Raw genomic sequence first — 21,786 nt, forward strand, 5'->3', positions numbered from 1 at the left:
TATGTTAAATTAGTTTGGATGACTGGGTAAAGTCAATCACAATTTATGCATCTCCAAACCTATGCCTTTCCATTGTACTTGTTTTCTGATCCATATTATGGGTTCAATGGGGTTTGCTATGGGGTTTTTTAGGTTTATGGGGTTTTCTGGGTTTTTTTTGGTTTGCTTGTTATGTTTAGGTTTGCAGGGTTTGCATTTAGCAATAAATTATTAAAGCAGACGCCAGTGAAATATGGTACTATGTACAATATCAATGAATGTAAAAAAGATGCAAAAAGAAACAAGTCCAGGTGTTATCAAAACACAGTATGATCTTATTTTCGTTGGTGATATCCAATTCAGCCTATTCTATATTCAATCTGGCTAGCTTTCAACGCCTTACTCACCATCTATTTATAAATCCATTAACACCATCTATTTTAATTTGTCTGTATAAACACACCTGTACTAAAGATTAACCCTGTCTTCTTCTACAATTTCAAAACTAACAAAATTGTAATAAGTGCTAAATATATTCTAACAATCAACTGCAGAATAATAATTTAAAGTAAAAAGACACAAATTGTCATTTACTCAGCAAAGATGATTTTCTGGATAATGTGCATCTAATTACTACACTGTACACACCTTCCCATAGGGGTGCGTAGGGGTCATATGATAATAATAATATCAAATCCTTCAAGTCTATAAAAGGGGTTACTCTACTGTATGTAAAAAGTAAAATAGAATTACCAATTTCTCCATTCCACAAATCAATTTTTTTTTAAGGTAGGACTTTACTTGACCTATGAACCCACTACTATACTATAAGTTATAACAAAATCCCAGTATTTCCCAACTCCTTGACCTTACAATTCAAGGACATAACCAAGGTAACAATTGACACAATCACTTCCTTTATTTTATAGATCTGTCAAATCATGGAAGAGATATACTCCAACATGCATTACTGCACTAAAAACTAATCAAATTACTTTAATAAACCAATTTTATATACTATAATTATATAATCACAAAAGATATGACATCATAGTAATTAATTTCACCATTTTTAGAAAACCCTCGTCCTCATCCTCCAGAATTTCAGTTTCTTGGGAGACTCCATTGATGAAATACTGTAGGCCTAGACTGACAATTACTGTATAGTAAAGATGGATACCATTACCAAACATTCTGCTACCATCGGACCTCTATCCAGTAGCCTACAATTAATTCCAGTCTACTATTTTTGTATTACTATACAGAACTTTCTGAATACTTACAGCAGTACAGTACAGACTTATATGTCATGCATTTTAATAAACTATTTATTTTAAGCAAATAACATTTTTATAAATTACGGTTAGAAGTTTTGATAATGGATTAAATGCCAAGCAATACTGTACACTTCAGAAAAATAAATGACAATGTAGAACATTGAATAAATATATTGGATTAAAATAATAATACTCAACACTGTTTCTATTTCTTTCATACTGAATAGCAATTACACTATAGAAAGGGAAATTAAAAAAGATCAACAAGTTAGAATAAAAACACTTCATTCATTGCTTTGGAATTCCAAAAATGTGGCTAGCCAACCAGGGATTCTCTGTTTTTTTTATGTGCATTGATTGCTCTGGTCTTTTCAATCTATTCAAAGTATTCAACTCAAATTAGAAAAGAGGAAGGAACTTGAGATATCCCTCTAAACACACCAAAGCACTGCTACTACTACAGAGGTTAAAGGTCAGAGTGAAATGTTTATTTTACCACAATTTGGTTTTGATGTCTGAATTTTCATATTTATCTACAGTACTCTGTACTGTATGAGGCCAACAACGTAGTCTACAAAGTGAACAACGTAGCCTACTATGTTCTACATGAAGCCAGTTCATAGGAAAAGCTGCAGTATTTTCTTTCTGTACACTGTCCTGTACAATAAACCTCTGTCAAATTTATTTTTTTTATTTATTTATTCAATTTCTGCCATAAACATAAGAAGACAAAACAATTATAAAAGGAGGCACGGAAAGACCAAACAGGTGCTAAACACCTATGCTAGTTGGTCAACCCAGAACAGAGAAAAATAAATAAATTACGTTCTACAATAAAAGCATCGACAAGAAAGCGACCAACTACACACATTTTCAATATCAAAATTATTTAAAAAATAAATATTGAGATAATTAAATAAATGATAAATTAGATTAATATCCACGGCTTTCAACATTTAGTAAGACTTACTGTAACTATTTAGAGTACTACTACCAGTTTAACTAGACATGAAACTCGTCACTTTGACGAGTTAGTTATCCGCACAACGACAAACGCCACGTGCACGTCATACGTTAGAATATTGCACACAGATAAAGATTATGGCATTATGACAAGAACTGAAGAATATGATATGCTGTTAGTGCTGAATTCTGTCAATTTTGTGTCATATAGTATATACATGCAAACAGTATAATCTGTATACATATTACATACAGTGTAGAATAGGTGAAATTACGAGACCCGCCATTTATTCAAATTTTTAACATGGCGACGGTATCAAAATGAAACACTTAAATATCAATTTCAGAAGGAAATTATCTCAGAAACAACATATTAACGTGTAGAAGAAATTTGAATACGTAAAATATAGATGCGCACCCTTTTAAATGTGATGAACTATTACGCAAAATATGAAAATACGACTTTTTTTATTCAACTGGCCATATGATGACGTCACAACATCCGATTGGCAAAATGTTTACATGAATTCGTATCTACAATCCAATAGCTTCCAGAAAACGTTTTAATCGTGATTATCACATTTTATTCTTACGAGCTATTACAGATTAAAATTTACTGTAAAGATGAAATTAATGACCAATGTAATTTAAATTTTTAGGCATGATGACGTTAAAAAAATTAAAAAATTTTTAATTCATGCAAAAGATAGTTGATTGACCTAGAATATATTAAAATCGGGGTGAAAATGGACAACGAATAACTGGAGATGCGCTCTATTAAATGTGATGAGCTATGACGAAAGAGACAAAAATCCTATATTTTATATTCGCGTGGCCATACGATGACGTCACAATGTCCGGTTAGCCATATTAATGCATGATTCGATATCTACAACTCATCAACTTCCAGAATATGTAATTTAAAAAAAGTTCTCCATGTAGTTTAGAATCTATGACTGTTTAAAAATAGGCATAATTTTGACGAATTTTTGAACTTTTTCACCAGAAACGCGTGCAAATTATTTAATTCGACGTGCTCGTATGACGTAATTTTAAGTCGAAATTGTTTAAAAGTTGGTAACATTACTATAAAAGGCTGAAAAAACATAAATCACGCGAAAAAAATATGTTTTTAACGCTACGTGTGTACCGCGTGCGTAAAAAGTTTCGCGCGCGTGGGAATTTTTGACATGCTCAAAATGACATGAAACGCATAGAAAGTTGATTAGAAGTTGATTTTTCGCATTCTAAAATTTTAAACGCGCGTGCGCGCGTAACTTTTTGTGAAACATGCTATTTTTAATCCATAGAAAGTTAGCGCTTGATGTGACTTAAATTTTCACAAAGTGTCAAAACAAAATTATGTTTCGTTTTTAGTCTATGATCAATCATTGAAATTCATAAAATCGCGCGTAAGTCACGTTGCGCAACTCTGACGTCATTCAAAAATAGGAGGTGCACAAGTTCACGTAAATGTCGATATGTTGACAAAGTTACGATATGTTCTGTTTACACGTTTTAGAGAAACGCGACGCACAAAAATGACAGAAGGAAAGAAGTATAATACAGAAAAAAAAAAAAAATATGATGAAACAGGACGATTACAAGGAGTTATCCGCTACTAAGCGGATAACTAATTAAAAAGTAGTGTAATGACCTACTTACAATATAGTGTAATGACCTACTTACAATATACTGTAAGACCAAAAAGAATAAAATATTATTAAATGCCATGCATTGCAAAATAATTTTACAGTAAAAATATATTTATCGAATACCTCAACTATTTTTTAGAATAAATAATTGGCATTTTGGCCAAATTAAAATTAATTTTTCTAGACTACTGTACGAAACCAGTGTTTATTATGACATGGGTGTGGCTATAGTTTAATGCAGCAAAGGTGTGGCTACATATTACTCTGTTTATAATTACAGCAAGGGTGTGGCTATAATGTACTCTCTGTTTATTCACACAAAGAAATCAAATCTAAGCTTCAATCAGCTAACTGTACAACTGCATGATTAATATAGAATTTAATAACATTTAATAGGTAATTTAATCAGTTGTGTTGCACTAAGTTCAGATTGATAATGAAACTGAACACGAGAAAACCTATTGTAATTTGCTTTTGAAAAGGACTTATCCCCAAATAAACACTTTCATCAATAGCTGAATAATTTCTAAAAATAACACAAAATACTGTACAATCAATCAAGTTTTGTTTTTTATTGTATTGGTGAATGGTCGCAGTGATTGTACATGGGAGAATAATGATTAAAATTATCATGTCAAAAAAAACATTTCAAGAAGACGAGGGAGGCTACTAAAGTGTCTGATACGACCGACCGGCCAGCCTCTTATGCCACTTTAATAAATGGAGGTCGCGCAACGGTGATTTACTGCCCAGTATCTACAGTACATTTTTACTCTTGTAAGCCGTTTATGAAATCATTTGATTATCTCCCCCCTCCTCCTCATCTAAAATTTCCAAAAGTATGTCTAATCTGTATCACTGCAGATTCTTATGAAAATACTGTAAAGTTGTCAATCTTATTCTTAAAATGAAAAAGAAGAAATTAATTTCCTAAAGACACCCAACTCCGTCTTAATACGACTGACAATACAAGTATTCATAATAAAATCAAAGTTAAAATGAATTCATTGGAGAGGCATTTAGTACTTAAAATATCTAAGCACTGAACTCAATCAATTTGTATACACAAGAATGGGACACTCCGATACAATTTATCACTTATAACATATTTTAAGGTCTATAATGAGATCTGAAGGAGAAATAAATTGTTTTCTAATACTAATAGGCAACTGCTACATTCTTTACTGTATTTAGTAGGTATTTATTTTAAGACCATTTATACAAATTTATAGGCGATTAATTGACTTGGTCAGTCAGTAAAAATCGACAAACAATTTTTAACAAAGCATATATTGAAACTTAAAATTGTATTTTAATTTCTTGGTTGCTTTGTTGAATATTATTTAAATCAGGTAATAATTACCTCTTCTTTCCGTAATAAACTTATTCCTGAAAATGTGTTTATTATAATATAAAATATTAATTTATGTTTACGTTCAAGTACTATATTTGTTCCAGTTAGATAGTAGCAATTTTTAATATTATAGTACACATGATTGTATTACAAAACTTAATTTTTTCAAAAATATGCGACATAATAAGCCCACAATGTCATAATTTGCTATGTATTTCAATTATTCATTTATTCTTCACTAGGCTATACTTTACTATTTAATTTTATGATTGATTATTACAAAACCAAAGCATTTCAAATGTAAAAAAAAAATGTCAATACTACTATTAATAAGCAAATTATTCAACTAGGCCTAGATGATAATCCTACCATACCAGAACTCGCTCAATAACACCAGCTAAACTTCCGGGTAAGGTAGGAGTTTTTACTGAGCCATCCAACGAACGGAAGCCACTGTTCATCAGGTCGTATGTGATATCTTTAGTAACTTTTTAATTTAAAACAAAAACTACATAAACTTTAATGTAATAAAAGGTGCAGTACTTTGACACATGAAATAACATTATTTCTCCGAATGTCAAATAAAAATGAGAATTCCCATTTAATGTACCAAGTTGGTGCTTAGGGCGATAATCCGTTGGCATCCCAACTTTTCCACAGTTATTAGTACTCTTCCACTGCCCAGCGATTAGAGAGGACACTTACCGATTTTCAGTCCTTCGGAGGCCTCGAATTTAGGTCGTTTCCAGGGTATATCTCCAATAAAGTGTATATTTCCTGCCTTTAACCTGAAGATTGCAATATTCTATTGCTTCGATTAATTCCAAATTAACAATAACATTCCTAAAATGGCGTTTTTTATTTTAAAATCTACTCATTTTCGCTACCACAACACGCAATGAACGTAAAAGATAACTAGGACAAGTCACTCACGTTATTGTAAAAATATGCGAGGTGCGCATAATAAAGTAGTTCCAACTATCAATTAAAGTATTGTTAATAGGCCACAGTTTTCTATTTTTCCGATCAAAAAATATTGCTAATGTACTTTAATCATCTTTAGACAACTTTGTTAAGAACTTTCATATCTGTAAGTTTGACTTTTAAACTGCTTGTGTATGAATATCCAAAAAGTATAAAAGAAAACTGTTTTAAAGATGGCCGAGAGGTCAACTCATGCAGGGTTGAATTATAGAGGGCGACAAACAGCAATTTCGTTTGATCATGAATAGTTAGCGCGTAAAAATACCTAATGAAATTTGAATAATTAAATGCGCGAAAAATAATGTAATTAAATAAAACAACTAAAAGATAAGTTAAAATTATGACAAACCATTAAAAAATAAAATGTGATTTACACTCACCAAACTTACACTCACCATTGTTTGTTTGCTTTTATTTTTATAATCTGAGTAGGCCTACTGCTAGAACTTAATTTATTTTAATAAACTATCAAAACTACAGAATTGCCATTCAAGTTTGATTTATTAATCTTTATTTTCCATGGTCACATTTATCTGATAACAAGGCAATTCTCACAATATTAGCATCATGAATAAAAAATATTAGTAAGTACAGCCTTAAAGGGCAGCTCCGGGATTTTTTAAAAATGGGGGAAAGGAGGGGCGGGGGGTTATTTTATGACACTCATTCTACTGTAAAAAAAGAAGGGTTAATATCAACGTTGTTGTGAGAGTTTTTATATTTTATAATAAATAGAAATATTATAGTCGGAGCTACCCTTTTGGGTCTTTGAAAAAACAGAATATAAATGCACAAGAAATGTAGATAAGACTTCACAATATCACTGACATCACTACACACAACTGTAGAAGGTAGAGGATTTGGTGGTATATTAATGTAAAACAAGTTCGAAAAAGGAAGGAAGAAAAGGAATTATGATTATATATTTTAAACTTTTTTTCTGACTTTGTGTTATATTACTGTATTTTATCATTATCATATTGTGTTTTATCAGCAGAAAATTTGCTTATAAGTATTTTTCCTGATTTTACTGCTTGCTAAAATCAACAGGTCAGAGACCCTCGTAGATACCCAGCCCACTTCTGGGCTATAAAAGCCCACTGTTTCACCAATGCAAGAAAGACTAGAGACATTTGCAGGTACAGTACCCTGATTACTTTAATAGATAAATTCTTTTTTTTACTTTACAACGATTTACAAATATTCAGCTCTCAAGTGTTTCTTAGCAACATGAACATGCATCATATTCTATATACTGTATCTATCTGAATTATCTTCATTCTTTTTCCTCATGCTTCATTTTTCCAGTTTTCCTCTGTTTCTTCCGTGTGTCTTTCATGTGACCAGTCTCATCTATCATTAGTTTCGGCTCGTCACTTTCATAACCACTATATACTGGCTTTCTAGGGAAGTGGGAATCGTCCATTTTTGGCTGCTGAGGTATCAATTGGGCAGAAGAACTACTTAGATGCAAGTATGCCAAGGGTTTCGCTGACGTCGGTGGGCTGTAAACAGACGACGGACGATCCACGTCGCTGACAACAAAGGGCGCAACAGTTTTCTTTGATATTGACATGTCTAAGGGTTTAGTTTTGCAACTGAGATCAATAGGCTGGTCTGCGTCAGAAGAGGACATGTGTTGTGATATGGTTCCTCTCTGCATCTGTGGTTGAACTGGATTCAAGTATTGAGGTAACTTTTGTGTCGGTGGCAGGAAAGTTGCTCTCATACCAGGCTCTTGACAAATGACCGGAACCCCTCTTATGAACTGGGATACAGTGGTTTGCGGAAGTCCAAACTGAACTGATGGCTGAACAAAAACTGGCGCTACCTTTGAGGGTGTTTCAGATATTATGAATCGTTGAGGTGATGCAAGTTTGTGGACAATCTGATGTGGAGGTGGAAACTGGTGAATGAAATGTGCGGCGTTTGTTGGCACAGTTCCAAGCGGTGCTTGTGAAATGATGTACGGCCCTGCAGGATCTATTCTGTGTAGTTGTGGTACACTCTGAAGAGACTGTGTGATGATGTGAGGGACTGAAGGAACTCCAGTAACATAATGGGGCAAATGATGCCCTTGATTAGCAACAGGATGCTGTGTCATTATGCGATGTTCTGGTTTCATATAATGAAGTTCTGGAACAATGGGATGTACCTGGGCTATGGATGCTTTTGTGTAAACAGAATCTGTTCTAGTAAATTGTGTTCTTGGTTCAAAAGATGATGAAAAAGACTGGTAAGATGGGCCAAAACCAGGTCGTACATCCTTATTGTACAAAGCTATTGATGGTTCTTGCAGTCTTGGAGACAAACTACTAGCACGAGGAATGGCAACATCTAAGTACCCTGGCTTAAGATGTTTCTGATGTTCGACATCACTTGCTGACATCGGTCTTTTTATCTCATGGTGTGGATACACGATAACCGATACTCGTCTGCCGTCACTATCTACTGGTTTTTCTCTAGTAGTTTTTGAATTTAATGCTCTTCTACTTTCTAGTGCAGAAGAAAGAGACTGTACAGCATGTAGGTTATCAGTGTTAGGAAGATTTTGTAGTGGTGAGACTTTATTACTGGAAGAAGCCTTTTTAATAGTTTTTTGCAAATTTGAATCGCCCAATGAGAGTAGAGTCTGTGCAGTTGACAAGGTGATGTAAGGTTGTGAATTAGTTGTCATATTACAAACATTGTCTTTGATGGCAGGATTGCCTCCTTCTACTTCTCTCCCTCCTAAACTAGAAGATGCATTTGTTTCATCTTCTACTTCCATCGGCAATTCTGTTATTTCGTGATCTGAATTTAATTTGACATCATTTATTTTAAAATCCATGACATCACTTGACAATTTCTCTTGATTTCCTTCATTTTTTAACAATCTTTCTTTTCTTGATCTTTTATCAAAGTCACCACTTTCAGCAGATTCTTCAGTCATTTTAAGCGATTTCCGTTTCCTTGACAACCTATTTGGGTCTTCTGGAATATCAAGATGCTTATCTGATCTTTCAAGAAATTTTGATGAATCAGCATTTGATAATTGTTGACGTTTAGAAGATGTTTCTGTGAGAAAAGAAATTGTCCATTTACTATATTCATTATCACATTTATGACTTCCTCCTTCTATTGTTGTATTAATAGGAATATCGTCCTCTTTTTGGTTAGGTGTATGAATATCTGGTTGTTGTGTTACAGACACATTACTAGAAGATAGTTCTGACTGGCCTGAATGTTCAGTTTCTATTGCACACATTTCACTATCAATATGCTTTTTTAGAAAGTTTTTATTGGTTATATGACTATTGTCAACTTTCTCTTTAACATCAACAACAGATTTCTTTTTGAGAATACCAGCTTCATCTTCTTTCCTTTCTATGGTAACTGCAGTCTCTTCAACAGAAATATGCACTTTTGTCTTTGTACTATTCTGACGAGGTAGAAAATACGTTACTTCACTTTCATTTTGTGATATACTCTTTTCTATTTGTTGTGTTTCTATTTTTTGTACATTTAAAATGTTGTTTTCTTCTGAAGTGTTTTTCTCGCTACAATCCGATTGTATTTGTTCAGAAGACATGAACTTTTGCTCATCTGTTTTGCAATCAATGTCATTATGTTCACAAACATTTGTTGTGTCCTGAGGAATACTATCTACTGCATTAGATTCTATTTTATCATCACAATTATTACCACAAACAACAGTCCTTTGTGAACTGGATGACATCTCAACTTTGACCTCTGTCTCCATGGATTTTATGTCAATGTCTTCTTTGACACAATTTTCTGAAGAAATGGTTACATTTTCTTTAATCTGTGTTTCGGCACTTGATACTAGCACTTTTGTGTCAACTTGGCATTCTATTTTTTCCTCATTTGTTCTGGAAATCTTAGCTTCAGAGACTTCTGAACAATTAACTGAAACGTTATCCTTATTTAGAAGCTTCTTTGGTGATAGACTCGATGCACCAGCTTCCATTGATGATAGACTTGTTGCACCAGCTTCTTCCTCTTTTGCTGCATCATATATAGATTGCATTTCCATATTAGCAGTTATTTCTGATACTTCTTCATCAGTAATGGATGTTTCTCTAACAGGTACCCGGTTACTATCAGACTCTTTTGATAAATCCTTACTTTTCTGTAATTCCTCATTCTCAGATATAACCGTATTACATGTTGCAATTTCCATTGAATTCTTTCTTTCTGGAGATGTATTTAAAATGGGATCATCAGAAAGTACTTCAGAGGAATATAGATGTGAAGTATTTACTGATGGAATGTTTAACACATGAACTTTTGGCAGTCCAGCAGTACCCGGACTGTATTCATGGCTAGTTGCCGTGACAACTGAGGGCATTGTTTCAACAGTCACTGAACATCCAACAACAGGAGATGATTGGATGGATCTACTTGGAGTTGACATTCTTGGTGACATAAACTGTGAACTCTGATCCTGGTATGGTGAAGGAGCAGGGCTTGAGGTAGCAGAGCTTAAAACAATCTGAGGATTTTGATTGGGTGAAGATCTTGGTGTTAATTGCTGACCATGATAATTATAGACCTCCTCATTTGTATTAATTACTGTTAAAGGCCAGCTACTACATTGAGATGGACTGGTTAGCCTCTGTCTTCCAGATGATCTGGACAGGGAATTCGGTGAACGAGGGCGGTAATCTTTGCCATGTAATAAATTTGATATCTGTAGAAAAGAATAATTTTAAAATATTTAGTATTTATATCAGTATTTTACAAAAATATTGTCACAATACAAGAATTATGACAAGAAGAGCTAGCATGAATAAACATGAATTCTACCTATATTGTCACTCTTAAACTTAACAAAATTGGTTTTTATGTTTGACCCACTACTAATTGTCCTAATACCCCCCACAATTAACTTTCCAACACCCTCCACAAGTAACTTTCCAACACCCTCCACAATTAACTTCCCAATACCCTCCACAATTAACTTCCCAATACCCTCCACAATTAACTTTCCAGCACCCTCCACAATTAACTTTCCAACACCCTCCACAATTAACTTTCCAACACTCTCCACAATTAACTTTCCAGAACCCTATTAATGCAAAAGAATTCCACTTACAACTCTATTGGTGGTAATCATTGCCGGTGATTCTCTATGAGAGTTGCGCATACTCATGTCCGCACCAGACTGCATCAGCCGCCGTACGACCTCTGTGTAGCCACGCCCACTAGCGATGTGCAGAGCTGTGTTACCAGAGTATGATTGACAATTGATATCAGGGCCACCTAGTAACAATATTTCAATAATTTTGTCAACGTCTCTTGCAGCAGCATGGAAAAGAGCAGTCCAGCCATTTTTGGTATCCTGAAAGAAAAGATGTAATACTATTATTCTACTGATTTCTATTGATTTCTAGTCTTAATGATTTTCAGACTGAATGAATTCAAGACTGAATGATTTCTGAATTGACAATTTTGAGAGTGAAAGATTTCCAGATTAATGATTTTGAGAGTAAAATGATTTTCAGACTGAATGATTTCAAGACTAAATGATATTTAGATTGATGATTTCAAGACTAAATTTTTTGAAACTGAATTATAATGTCTGAATTGACAATTTTGAGAGTGAATGACTTCCAGAATAATAATTTCGACAGTAATGGTTTTGAGACTGAATAATTTTTAGACTGAATGATTTTAAAACTGAATAATTTTGAGACTCAATAATTTTGAGACTAAATATATTCAAATGAATGATTTTGAGAATGATTAATTTCAATACTGAATCTTACCTTATGGTCAATGTGGTTTGGTTTATGATGTACAAGGATATTGACAATTTCAGCATCCTCATGGATAACAGCAAGATGGAGCGGTATGTAGCCTAAATAAACAAACAAACATCTCTTTATATTTACTTTCGTAAACAAATAAATGGTTTCATTAAATACAAAAAAAAAAAATTAGTGTTTCTCAACATTTTAAAAATAAATTCTTGAAATTCAACAACAAATATTACATTACATATAAATAAATGTGAATTATTCAAAGATTACACTGAACAATTTAGCTTAAAATGTTACCTGCCACTTATAGCCAATAATGGGACTTTTGGACCTAAACTTACCTTCAAAGTTTTTGGTTGTGAGTTGTGGCTTATGACTTATCCCTTGTAACAAGGCAAACATGATCGGAGCACATTTGTGGATGCAAGCCAAATGCATTGATGTGTTTCCATAGCGATCACATATGTTTGGGTCAGCACCAGCTTGGATAAGATCAGCTGCTAACTCTGTGTGCTTAGTGATGATAGCAATGTGCAGCGGTGTCTAAAGTTAAGATAAGTTAATAAGATAATTCATTAATAACTATTCATTAAGTATAATGATGATATATTAAAATATGTATAAAAGCTCTGTCTACACTATCAAACTTTATGTGACAAAAAAGTTTGATGCACCCAAATATGGCAGTGATATGCTCAAATATGGTAGTGATGACATCATCATGTCCATATATGAGCTAAACATTTTATGTAACATTGGTTATGGATTTGGTAAAATATTTCTCCATACACACTGGTTCGTTTTTGCGCTTGGTTTTCCCATATATCATGCCCCACTTACAATTGTTATTCTTTTATTTTATAGACACAAGGACAATCAATCATGACTTTTTTGACACAATTAGACAAACACATACAAGATGCTCTACATAAACCAGTCCTCTAGTGTGGGCCAGGACCAAAATTTGATCTTGAATTAATTACGGTTTTGGCGGTTTTGGCAATATTGTGTTTTTATCATAACAACAAATCCTGATAAGAATCCAACAATACAAACCTGATGAAGATTGTTAACAGGATCAATGGAGAGATCAGACATTGATATCAGGTAGAGTAACTGGTGGACCATGTCTACCTCACACTGAGAAACAGCAATGTGCAACGGCCTAGACAAAAAAAAAGGGTTCAGTTACAAATATTTTATGGACAATAGGTAATTAGCTTTGTCTATCAAACTTTATGTGACAACACAATGTGATGTGCCCATATATGGTCATGATGATTTCATACAATGGAATGCCTTGTTGCATTGACTTTATATATTTATTTGTTTTTGTTCTATGAGCTCTTAGATTAAGATTTTTTTGTTCTCTTTTTTGCTATGGATATATTATGTCACCATGATATTCCAAAATAAAAAGATGAATGAATGAATATCACTACCATATTTGGACATATAACTACCATATTTGGAACATCACACTTTTTTTGTCAAACTAGTTTAATAGCGTAGACAGAGCTTTAGCCCTGACAAATGAATAATTATTTGCAACAGATTGACACTTTTTTCTGGCCGGCTATTTTAATATTGTTTTGATTTAGCTTTTTGTTTGTTTGTTTGTTTGTTTCATTTGTATCCCCATTGAGATCCAGCCATTGATACCCACAGCCATTTATTGTCAGAAATTTTCATTTGGATGGACATGAATGCTTTACTTGTACTGATCAACAGTACATACCACGGGCTGCTTAGTTCAATCATTCTAGTTGAGTACTTCCTGTAAAGTTTTTTTTTGGATCACCTCCAAAACTATTCTTATCAAATGTATACACATTCCTTTCCTGGTACCTGTATAAGGCCTTGTTGCTGCTATAAAATAATGCTAGATTATTGCAGCTATAATTTGCACAATGATCAGTTATCTGATACAAAACATGATTTCTGCTCTCCCTTTTTTACTATAATTGATTCTTATAGATATCATATCTCTACGATTGATACAATCATATTTCCTTTTTCCTCTGCACTTTTGTGAACGTTTTAAAGAAGGTTTGAGGCACAATGACAACCAGTTATCTGATACAAAATATGATTTCTCCTCTCCAATTCTTACTTTTAGTTGATGCTAGATATCATCTCTACGATTGATGCAATATTATATTTAATTTTTCCTCTCCACTTTTAGGAGCGTTTTACAGAAAGAAAATTGTCACAGATATAACCAGTTATCTGATACAAAACATGATTTCTCCTCTCCCTTTTTTACTATAATTGATTCTTTTAGATATCATATCTCTACAATTTATGCAATATCATATTTCATTTTTTCTCTCCACTTTTAGGAGCGTTTTACAGAAAGGAGATCGTCAAATTTGGACACAGATATAACCAGTTATGATACAAAACATGATTTCTCTCCAATTCATACTTATAATTGATTCTTACAGATCTATATGATTGATGCAATATCATATTTATTTTCTCCCCTCTACTTTTGTGAGCATTTTACAGAAAGGAGATCGTTAAATTGGATCAGAACAAAGTGAAAGGTAACACACATAAAACATTGCAAAACCGTTTTACTAGGAATTTATTAGAAAGATTAATAATAAGTCCTTGATATCGCTTGAACCAATATTATCGGAAGCATTTCCTTAGAAAAGTTAAAGCAACCAAACATGACATGACTAAATCTGTCTATTCATCTGATTGTTTATAACGATTTGGAATTTCTGCTTACTTTTAACAGAGAACAAAATAAATTTAATTGTTCAGTATAGACCATGTTCTTTGTCTATTATGAACATAGTGTAGTCGTCATATATTCGTTTGGTGTTACTGTATTATCTACAAAAGAATCACATTTTTCACACAAAAGACCATCATAAGATTATTCATTTGACTCAAGACTTTGTTTATAGTATTCTATTATATTTTAAATTAATTATTTGTAATATTTAACTTTCTAATCACCAGAGCCTATGTCTGAAATTCCAAAAATTCTGGTATTCTGAACATGTTTTTAATGGTTAAAAAAGATTTTGGGATTTCTCGACCGAAAGGCATATTTTTTTTCAGATTGTACGGTAGGAGAGTTGGCTGTATAATCATTTGTATTGTACGCGCATTAATTTAATGAGATTGTCGAGCTTGATCTTTACTGCAACTACAGTATATAGTAAAATTTATCAAGTTTGATGAAAGTGCTCAGATTGTGCAACTTACGTGTCTCCGTCTTCATCAGGTGCGGTTGCTTGCTGAATCTCGCTGGCAACCAGGAGACTGTATATAGGATGCGATGCATCTAAGGCACAAATAAAAGTATAACATTTTATTATTTTGTTACGGTTAGTATCAATCATGCTGTTTTGACCAGAAGTTTTCTGAAATATTAATTTCACCCGCTCATACAAAATCAAGTACTGAGAGAACAGAAGCATGATTTGAACACAAGACCTTGCCATTGGACATCTTCAAGTCTGTTGCACTGCAGTAGTGCAGCTGTCAGAGGTCCCTTGTTAAATAAAGAATAAAGTTTTAATACTATGTACTTAGTCAGATCTGGAGATTAACGATAATAAATCTTATAACATACGTAAGGTGAAGGTACAGCGCACGCACATGCATGTCATTCATAATCTATTTAATGTTCCTGGAATTTCCTTCAATTAAAGAACCTTTTTACTTGTAATGGCCATAAGCAAGGCCTAATATGGTATAACAACACAACACACAGGTACTGTACTAACAATTATACCTAAATAGCTGAGATAAGAGTAAAAACTAACAGGATGGAAACCACCAATAAATGAAACAAAAGTGTTTACAAAACCAAATTTAACAAACCTTTTTTCTTCAACTTTTTCAACAAGTTAGCCGACATTGTATAAAAGTCCTAATATTTTCCAAATAAGTTGACAACAATGAAAGAAAGCCTAAGTGACAATTGGAACCTGCCACTGTAAACAAAGATCACAACAACAAACAACCAATAGCAGTGCTCCTTCAAATGTTTAATTTCACTCGTTTTTACTTCCTTGTTGAAGACAGAATTCCAAAGTAGGCCAACCGGGCATGACATTTATTATTCCCATGATAATTATTTAAAAGTAATTGTTTAATTTACGAGAAGCCTGGATAAATTATTACCCCCAACAATTGAGAATTAATTTTTCAAAGAAAAGCTTCAGTTTATTGAATAATTAAGCTGCGATTGAAACCTCCAGGATATCAACTAATACAATTTAACAAAGGTTATCATTTTTTAGACCCCCGCTTCTAAAAATAGCTAAATCACTATCCAACATAAATCCTTCTTTTTCATAATGGAACTATGCATTTCTACACATTTCCTAATTTTGTAATCTGGTAAACAACTCATTGAAATGTAAATAGTTTTGATTTATAATAGCAGTGTTTTTCTTTGTTACAACTGGAAAATAAAACAGTAAATCAAAATTGACAGTTTGTATTATCTTATGAAAAGTATACATAAAAAATATATATATAGATAAAACAATGTTTCAACTAGTCATTCATTTGGATCGCCAAATTTCCTTTGCCAAGTAGTGTTTTTTCTTGCTGAAAATTTAAGTCACAATTTGTGTTTACAGATTCTGGTGGAAAGTCATCTAGTTTGAACACAATTCTACATGATCTTCAACAATTGGGCTTATAAGGCTGTACTGTAGATTTTTTTTTTGATTAAATTATTTATAATAGTTATACAGTCCTCTTTCTTTTAAATATAAGTTTGTTTTAAAGTTTACAATTATGTAAATTACAATTTACAATTATTATTATTATTTACAATTTACAATTTACAATTATGTAAATGTCACAGTGGTGCGTTGCAACATTATGGGAGTATGTTTCTATACGTGTTTGATTAAAAATAAATGACTAGGGTAATAATGTTCAGCGCTTAGAGGTTTCGCAACATTAGACGCTATATAAATCCAGAATATTATTATTATTAATTAGTAAAAAAAATAATATAGAAGAGTAATTGGGATGCACTGTAAAAAATACTACTGTATTACAATAATTACTCACAGTGGCTGCTAGGTTGAGCATGCCCTGAAAAAGGCCCCATTCATCACATGAATTAGTTACAACTTTTCAAGAAGGTCCCCAAAATAAAAAATATCAGGGAAGAGGGACATACGACAAATGGACATTATCGGGTGGAAATAACCTCCATTGGTTAAACAACGGGAAATGGGTATACACAAAACAATGGCAAGCATAATGATTCCAATGTTTTCAATGCTTAATTTCTTATAGCAACTGTACTATGCATTATTAACAATTATGTACATTTTAGGGGAATTCCCTTTTTCTCATTTCCATTATATTTCAAAATATTGTAATTTCTAAACCACTAGAGGTTTTTTCAAGGTCATCATTTCCTCTTAATGATATAAATATCCTTTCAACTGATCATTTACATAAAATAAATTATTTTAAAATTATATGTCAGCACTTTCTCTAATAGCAAAAGTATTCATATTATCAAGTAGGAATTTCAGATTAATTCACAGAATTAGAATGTAATGGGGGTGAAATTTGAGAAATGTTTTTTATTGGCATATCCAACTTTTTTGGGGGAAAACAGGGCCTCACAATTGTAAAATGACATACTAAGCTTTAATGTATTGTCCTATCTTTTAATTCTAATTTTCATTTCTTTCACAACTGTAGCTACTCTTAAAAAAAATACTGAAAGTTGAGTTGTAAGTTGAGTGGCAAGTTAAGTTGCAAGTTGAGTGGCAAGTTAAGTTGCAAGTTGAGTTGCAAGTTGAGTGGCAAGTTAAGTTGCAAGTTGAGTTGCAAGTTGAGTTATAAGTTTTATTCAAGATTATTATTAGTCACACATGAAAAAACATAATTATGAAAAACAACTTCTATATTTTGTAATCTATTGTCAAATTATACAGATATATGACTGTCAGTCACACGTTATTGTGTAATCTTCCTATTATGTTGTTTATGCATTTTTTATTACTATTTACAACTACTTCATATCGGAAGATCAAAGGCATGTCTAGAAAATATTTTAGAAGGCGGGGCAATTAGGTCTGAAGCACAGAGCATGTATAGGCCTTTAGCCGACACAACACTAATAACAATTTAAAATAACATAATTAAATATTTTATTTTAATATTTCTCAGAAGAGCCTGTTACAGAAAATACTGTGAAAAAAGACAAACACTGACTTATGGAGGTATCACTATCAGAATCAGGGAAAATCCCAGTTATGACAAAGCAATTTTGATAACGAAATTGGCCTTTACACCTGATAAAGTTGTTGATAGCAATTAGTATTGCTGTGTCAGGAATACAGGTACAAATGAGTTATAGCATGGACCTATAAATTCCATGTTTACTAAAACTGTATTTAGAATTACAAAGGATTAGTTTGCTTTAAAAGGACAATAACAGTTACTGCAGTAAACTACACCTTGTTTTTGTGTACTCAATCATTTAGAAAGCTTTTGGTAATCAAACAGTGACTGACTCATACCTTCTACTGATTGAAACTAAAATCATATGTTATTGCAAGCAAAAAATATAGTTACTGTAGTGGAATGTTTGTACTTTAAATATTGTATATCAACGATTGTAGTCTTTAAAAACGTTTTCATAATTTTCCATTTTTATTGTTTATATTTATAATTTGTAAGTGTTAACTGGACTTCAAGGAAGAACAATGTACAAATATTGAATGAATATCAGAATAAAGAAAGATTTCTATCTATCTAACAAAATAGTACAAATTTAAACAAGAACAAAATAAACAGTAATATAAGTAATAAAAGAGAACTTTGTGTGATGTCTTGTTTGACTTGATATCCTGTTGCAGAAAAAACAATGTAGTTACTGCAGTAATTGCAGTAGAATAATTTTTGCATGATCCCTAATACACTTTGAATGGCTGATTGGGTGTTTTACTTGATCTACAAGTATGGCTTTTGTATGAACCAGTTAGGACAAGCAAGATGGAAATTCCCTACAATTTCCCTACGACTGTATATAGGATGAAATACATAGAAACTATTTCTAAATGGTTTGGTATCTGAAAAAGACAAACTGCAGGAATATTTTATTTTATATTTTTCCACTAGAGGCCTACTACTATCCAATGTCAATTTTTAAGGAATTAAGTTAAATTGAATTGAGTAATACTGCAATGTCTAACAGGTATAATGTCTAAGGGTAAAATATCAATTGACAAAATAATTAACATTTCAACCAACCTGTGATTGTTAAAAATATAGGGCATCCGTTACAGCTTATAAATACAATCTACCATGTATTGTGTAACCATCACAACACTTTGTAAAAAAAACAATTTAAAAAAACAAGGTCACTTCAATTCATATAGTTGTCTATTTTAAGGAAGTTTTTGTTAACTTTCTGTTATTTTGATTGCATACAATAGTTATTATTGGATCAATAACAATAGTCTTGGAGGAAATTACCTAACCCTGGGGAAATAAGTCATTTATTCTAGTAATAATAATAACTTAGACTTCTAAATACATTTTTACTTTAACAATAAAAAATAAGAACAATATTTGGCAATTAAATTTGCTTGACAACAAATGGATGAGCAAGAAGATAGAGGCACAAGAAAAAGAATGATTGATTGTTCAAAGAGTTAAATTGGCTACCCATGGAGTCACGTGTTAAATTTAAGATCCTGCTGCTGGTGTTCCGATGCCTAAATAGTTGCGCTCCAAAATATCTCTCAGAATTGTTGACAGTCAAGAAGGGAAAGCGAGAACTAAGATCTAGTCATCAGGTGCTACTGGACATTCCAAGGAGCAAACATAGTTGGGGAGATCGGACTTTCAGTGTTGCTGGACCTAGGCTCTGGAACCACCTACCCTTGAACATTAAACACAAATCATTATTGAGTCACTTTAAGTCACTACTCAAAACTCACCTTTTCTGATTTTTTCTACAGCGCCATGAGCAATGAATGTTGGAATGGCGCTATATAAATCGAACGATTGATTGATTGATTGATTGATTGATTGATTTCTGGATTATTTTTGTGTAAAACTGTAGAAAACAAATGGTACTGCATAGAGGGAGCTACTACACATTTTTGCTCGCTACCGGTTACAGTATTATAAGTAAGCAGTACCCTCTTTTGTTTATTTATCATACACTGTCGTTATCGAATTTTAATTGTAAACATTATTTGAAGAAAATGCAATATTTAATATTGATATTAACATATATCAACATTTTTTTTAGGAAAATAAAAAATTAAATGTAAGGTTAAATTTACAATTGTTGATGATAAATAGCTACAAGCGAAAAAAAAAATATTATACCTGAATTTGTAGTTGAGGCTGCTGCCAGAAGAGCATCAGTGCCTTGCATATTCTTAGACATTACGGAATGATCAGACCTAGAATCTGGGGTCAGCGAGGTGTCCGAGTACTCCACCAAATGTCCACTTGATGAAGAAACTTCATGCGCTGTTTTCGAGCTAGAACTACGTTTATGTTGCCGCTTAATCTTCTTTGTAACAATAAAGTTCTCTTCGTGGGCCTCCTTACTCTGTTCTTGATGTTGGAGATGAGAGGCAAACTTAGCAATGTCATGTGGGTCCTCCCTCTGTCCATCACCATGTGTGTGTTTTCGTTTCTTCTGTCGCTTTTTCGATTTTATAGGAGCTGACATGATACTGGCTTGGATAGGCCTAGTCACATTAGTTTTTATTAAATTGTGTTTAATTACTGTTGCTTTAAATGTACAATAAACATTTTAAACAGTGTATGTTTCATTTATCATATCAACGCTTAGGCCTACAATACTCCTTTAAATACAAAACAACAAGCTTACCACACACACCAACAACGTCAAAACAAAATGGTTGACATCGTGTATGGCGAGTCAAGTCTCGTGTTTTCTCTCGATTCTCTTTGTCGGCCTAGATCTCTCTAACACAATTACTTTAATTAAATTTGTAAGAAAATTGTAGTCAAGCACTTAAACAAAAGAATCCAGTTAATTGTAGGCCAAAATAACAACAATATGTTTAGTTATTAGTCGAGTTTGTAACGTATCTTCGTACAGTTGAACGGCAAATTTCACCGATGACATGTAGAAATACAAGCTGGTACTTTCCCTTTATTGAAGCGACGCATCTGATTGGCTATTCAATAAAAGGGACTTTTTTTCGATAAGCTGCTTGCTGATTCGGGAATTCCCCGTTCGCTGATAGGCTGACTGCTGGAATGTGACATGGCCTCTCCTCTCCTGATAAAACAATGTAAAAAACTCCCTTATATCTACAAAGTGTTCTTACACATATGATATTGTTGAATCATGGCGACATCACTATACAAATTATTTAACTAAGACTATATATACATCTGATACAATGAAATAAAAAAGAAAATTATGCAAATTACTTCGGTCGACAAGAGAAGAGTAAACTCGCCCCATTACGTCACACTCGAGGAGTGGTGTAATGACGCGCCAACGTCGACAAATAAACTATTATTAACAACCGATCGCCGTTTTTTTTTAAATTAACATTTTAACCAAGGCTTAACAATGCATAAATTAACTAATTTATGATAATTCTTTTCTTTGTAGAATAATATTTAAAATAGCATTTGCATACAACAACAAAACCCGCAAAAATAATAATTTATTCTCGAGACTCGAGCGTCTCTTCAATAACCTTTGACACCAGTGAGGTAAAGCCAAAGGCTAGAGGGCGTACTTCAGACTGAAAAGTGATTCCAACAGAAGGGGAACCAACAAGATTGCGGCCGTAAAT

At 32.8% G+C, this 21,786-nt stretch overlaps 2 protein-coding genes across 7 annotated transcripts in view; both read right to left on the reverse strand.

The window, feature by feature from the left end:
* The window catches only part of LOC140056942 (rho guanine nucleotide exchange factor 12-like), a 47,542-nt gene extending 41,351 nt beyond the window's left edge, over nt 1–6,191 (reverse strand). For all 5 annotated transcript variants that reach the window (XM_072102476.1, XM_072102475.1, XM_072102474.1 and 2 more), the window contains exon 1: nt 5,934–6,191. The gene's annotated coding sequence lies outside the window, so the exon portion shown is untranslated. The remainder of the gene's footprint in view (nt 1–5,933) is intronic.
* A 510-nt stretch (nt 6,192–6,701) lies between these two features.
* On the reverse strand, nt 6,702–21,505 carry LOC140056753 (uncharacterized). 2 transcript variants are annotated; one of them, XM_072102225.1, is made up of 8 exons: nt 21,413–21,505; nt 20,327–21,257; nt 15,203–15,281; nt 13,034–13,142; nt 12,319–12,520; nt 11,984–12,075; nt 11,311–11,556; nt 6,702–10,905 (listed from the first exon to the last, which is right to left on the reverse strand). In XM_072102225.1, the coding sequence occupies exons 2-8, from the start codon at nt 20,676–20,678 to the stop codon at nt 7,489–7,491; spliced, it is 4,497 nt and encodes a 1,498-aa protein (XP_071958326.1). In that variant the 5' UTR covers nt 20,679–21,257; nt 21,413–21,505; the 3' UTR covers nt 6,702–7,488. The 2 variants fall into 2 exon arrangements, with proteins under 2 accessions (XP_071958326.1, XP_071958327.1); XM_072102226.1 differs by lacking the exons at nt 20,327–21,257; nt 21,413–21,505 and adding an exon at nt 15,824–15,868.
* Nucleotides 21,506–21,786: the final 281 nt, after the last annotated feature.

Source organism: Antedon mediterranea, chromosome 8 (assembly GCF_964355755.1).
Source record: "Antedon mediterranea chromosome 8, ecAntMedi1.1, whole genome shotgun sequence".
Lineage (NCBI taxonomy): Eukaryota > Metazoa > Echinodermata > Crinoidea > Comatulida > Antedonidae > Antedon > Antedon mediterranea.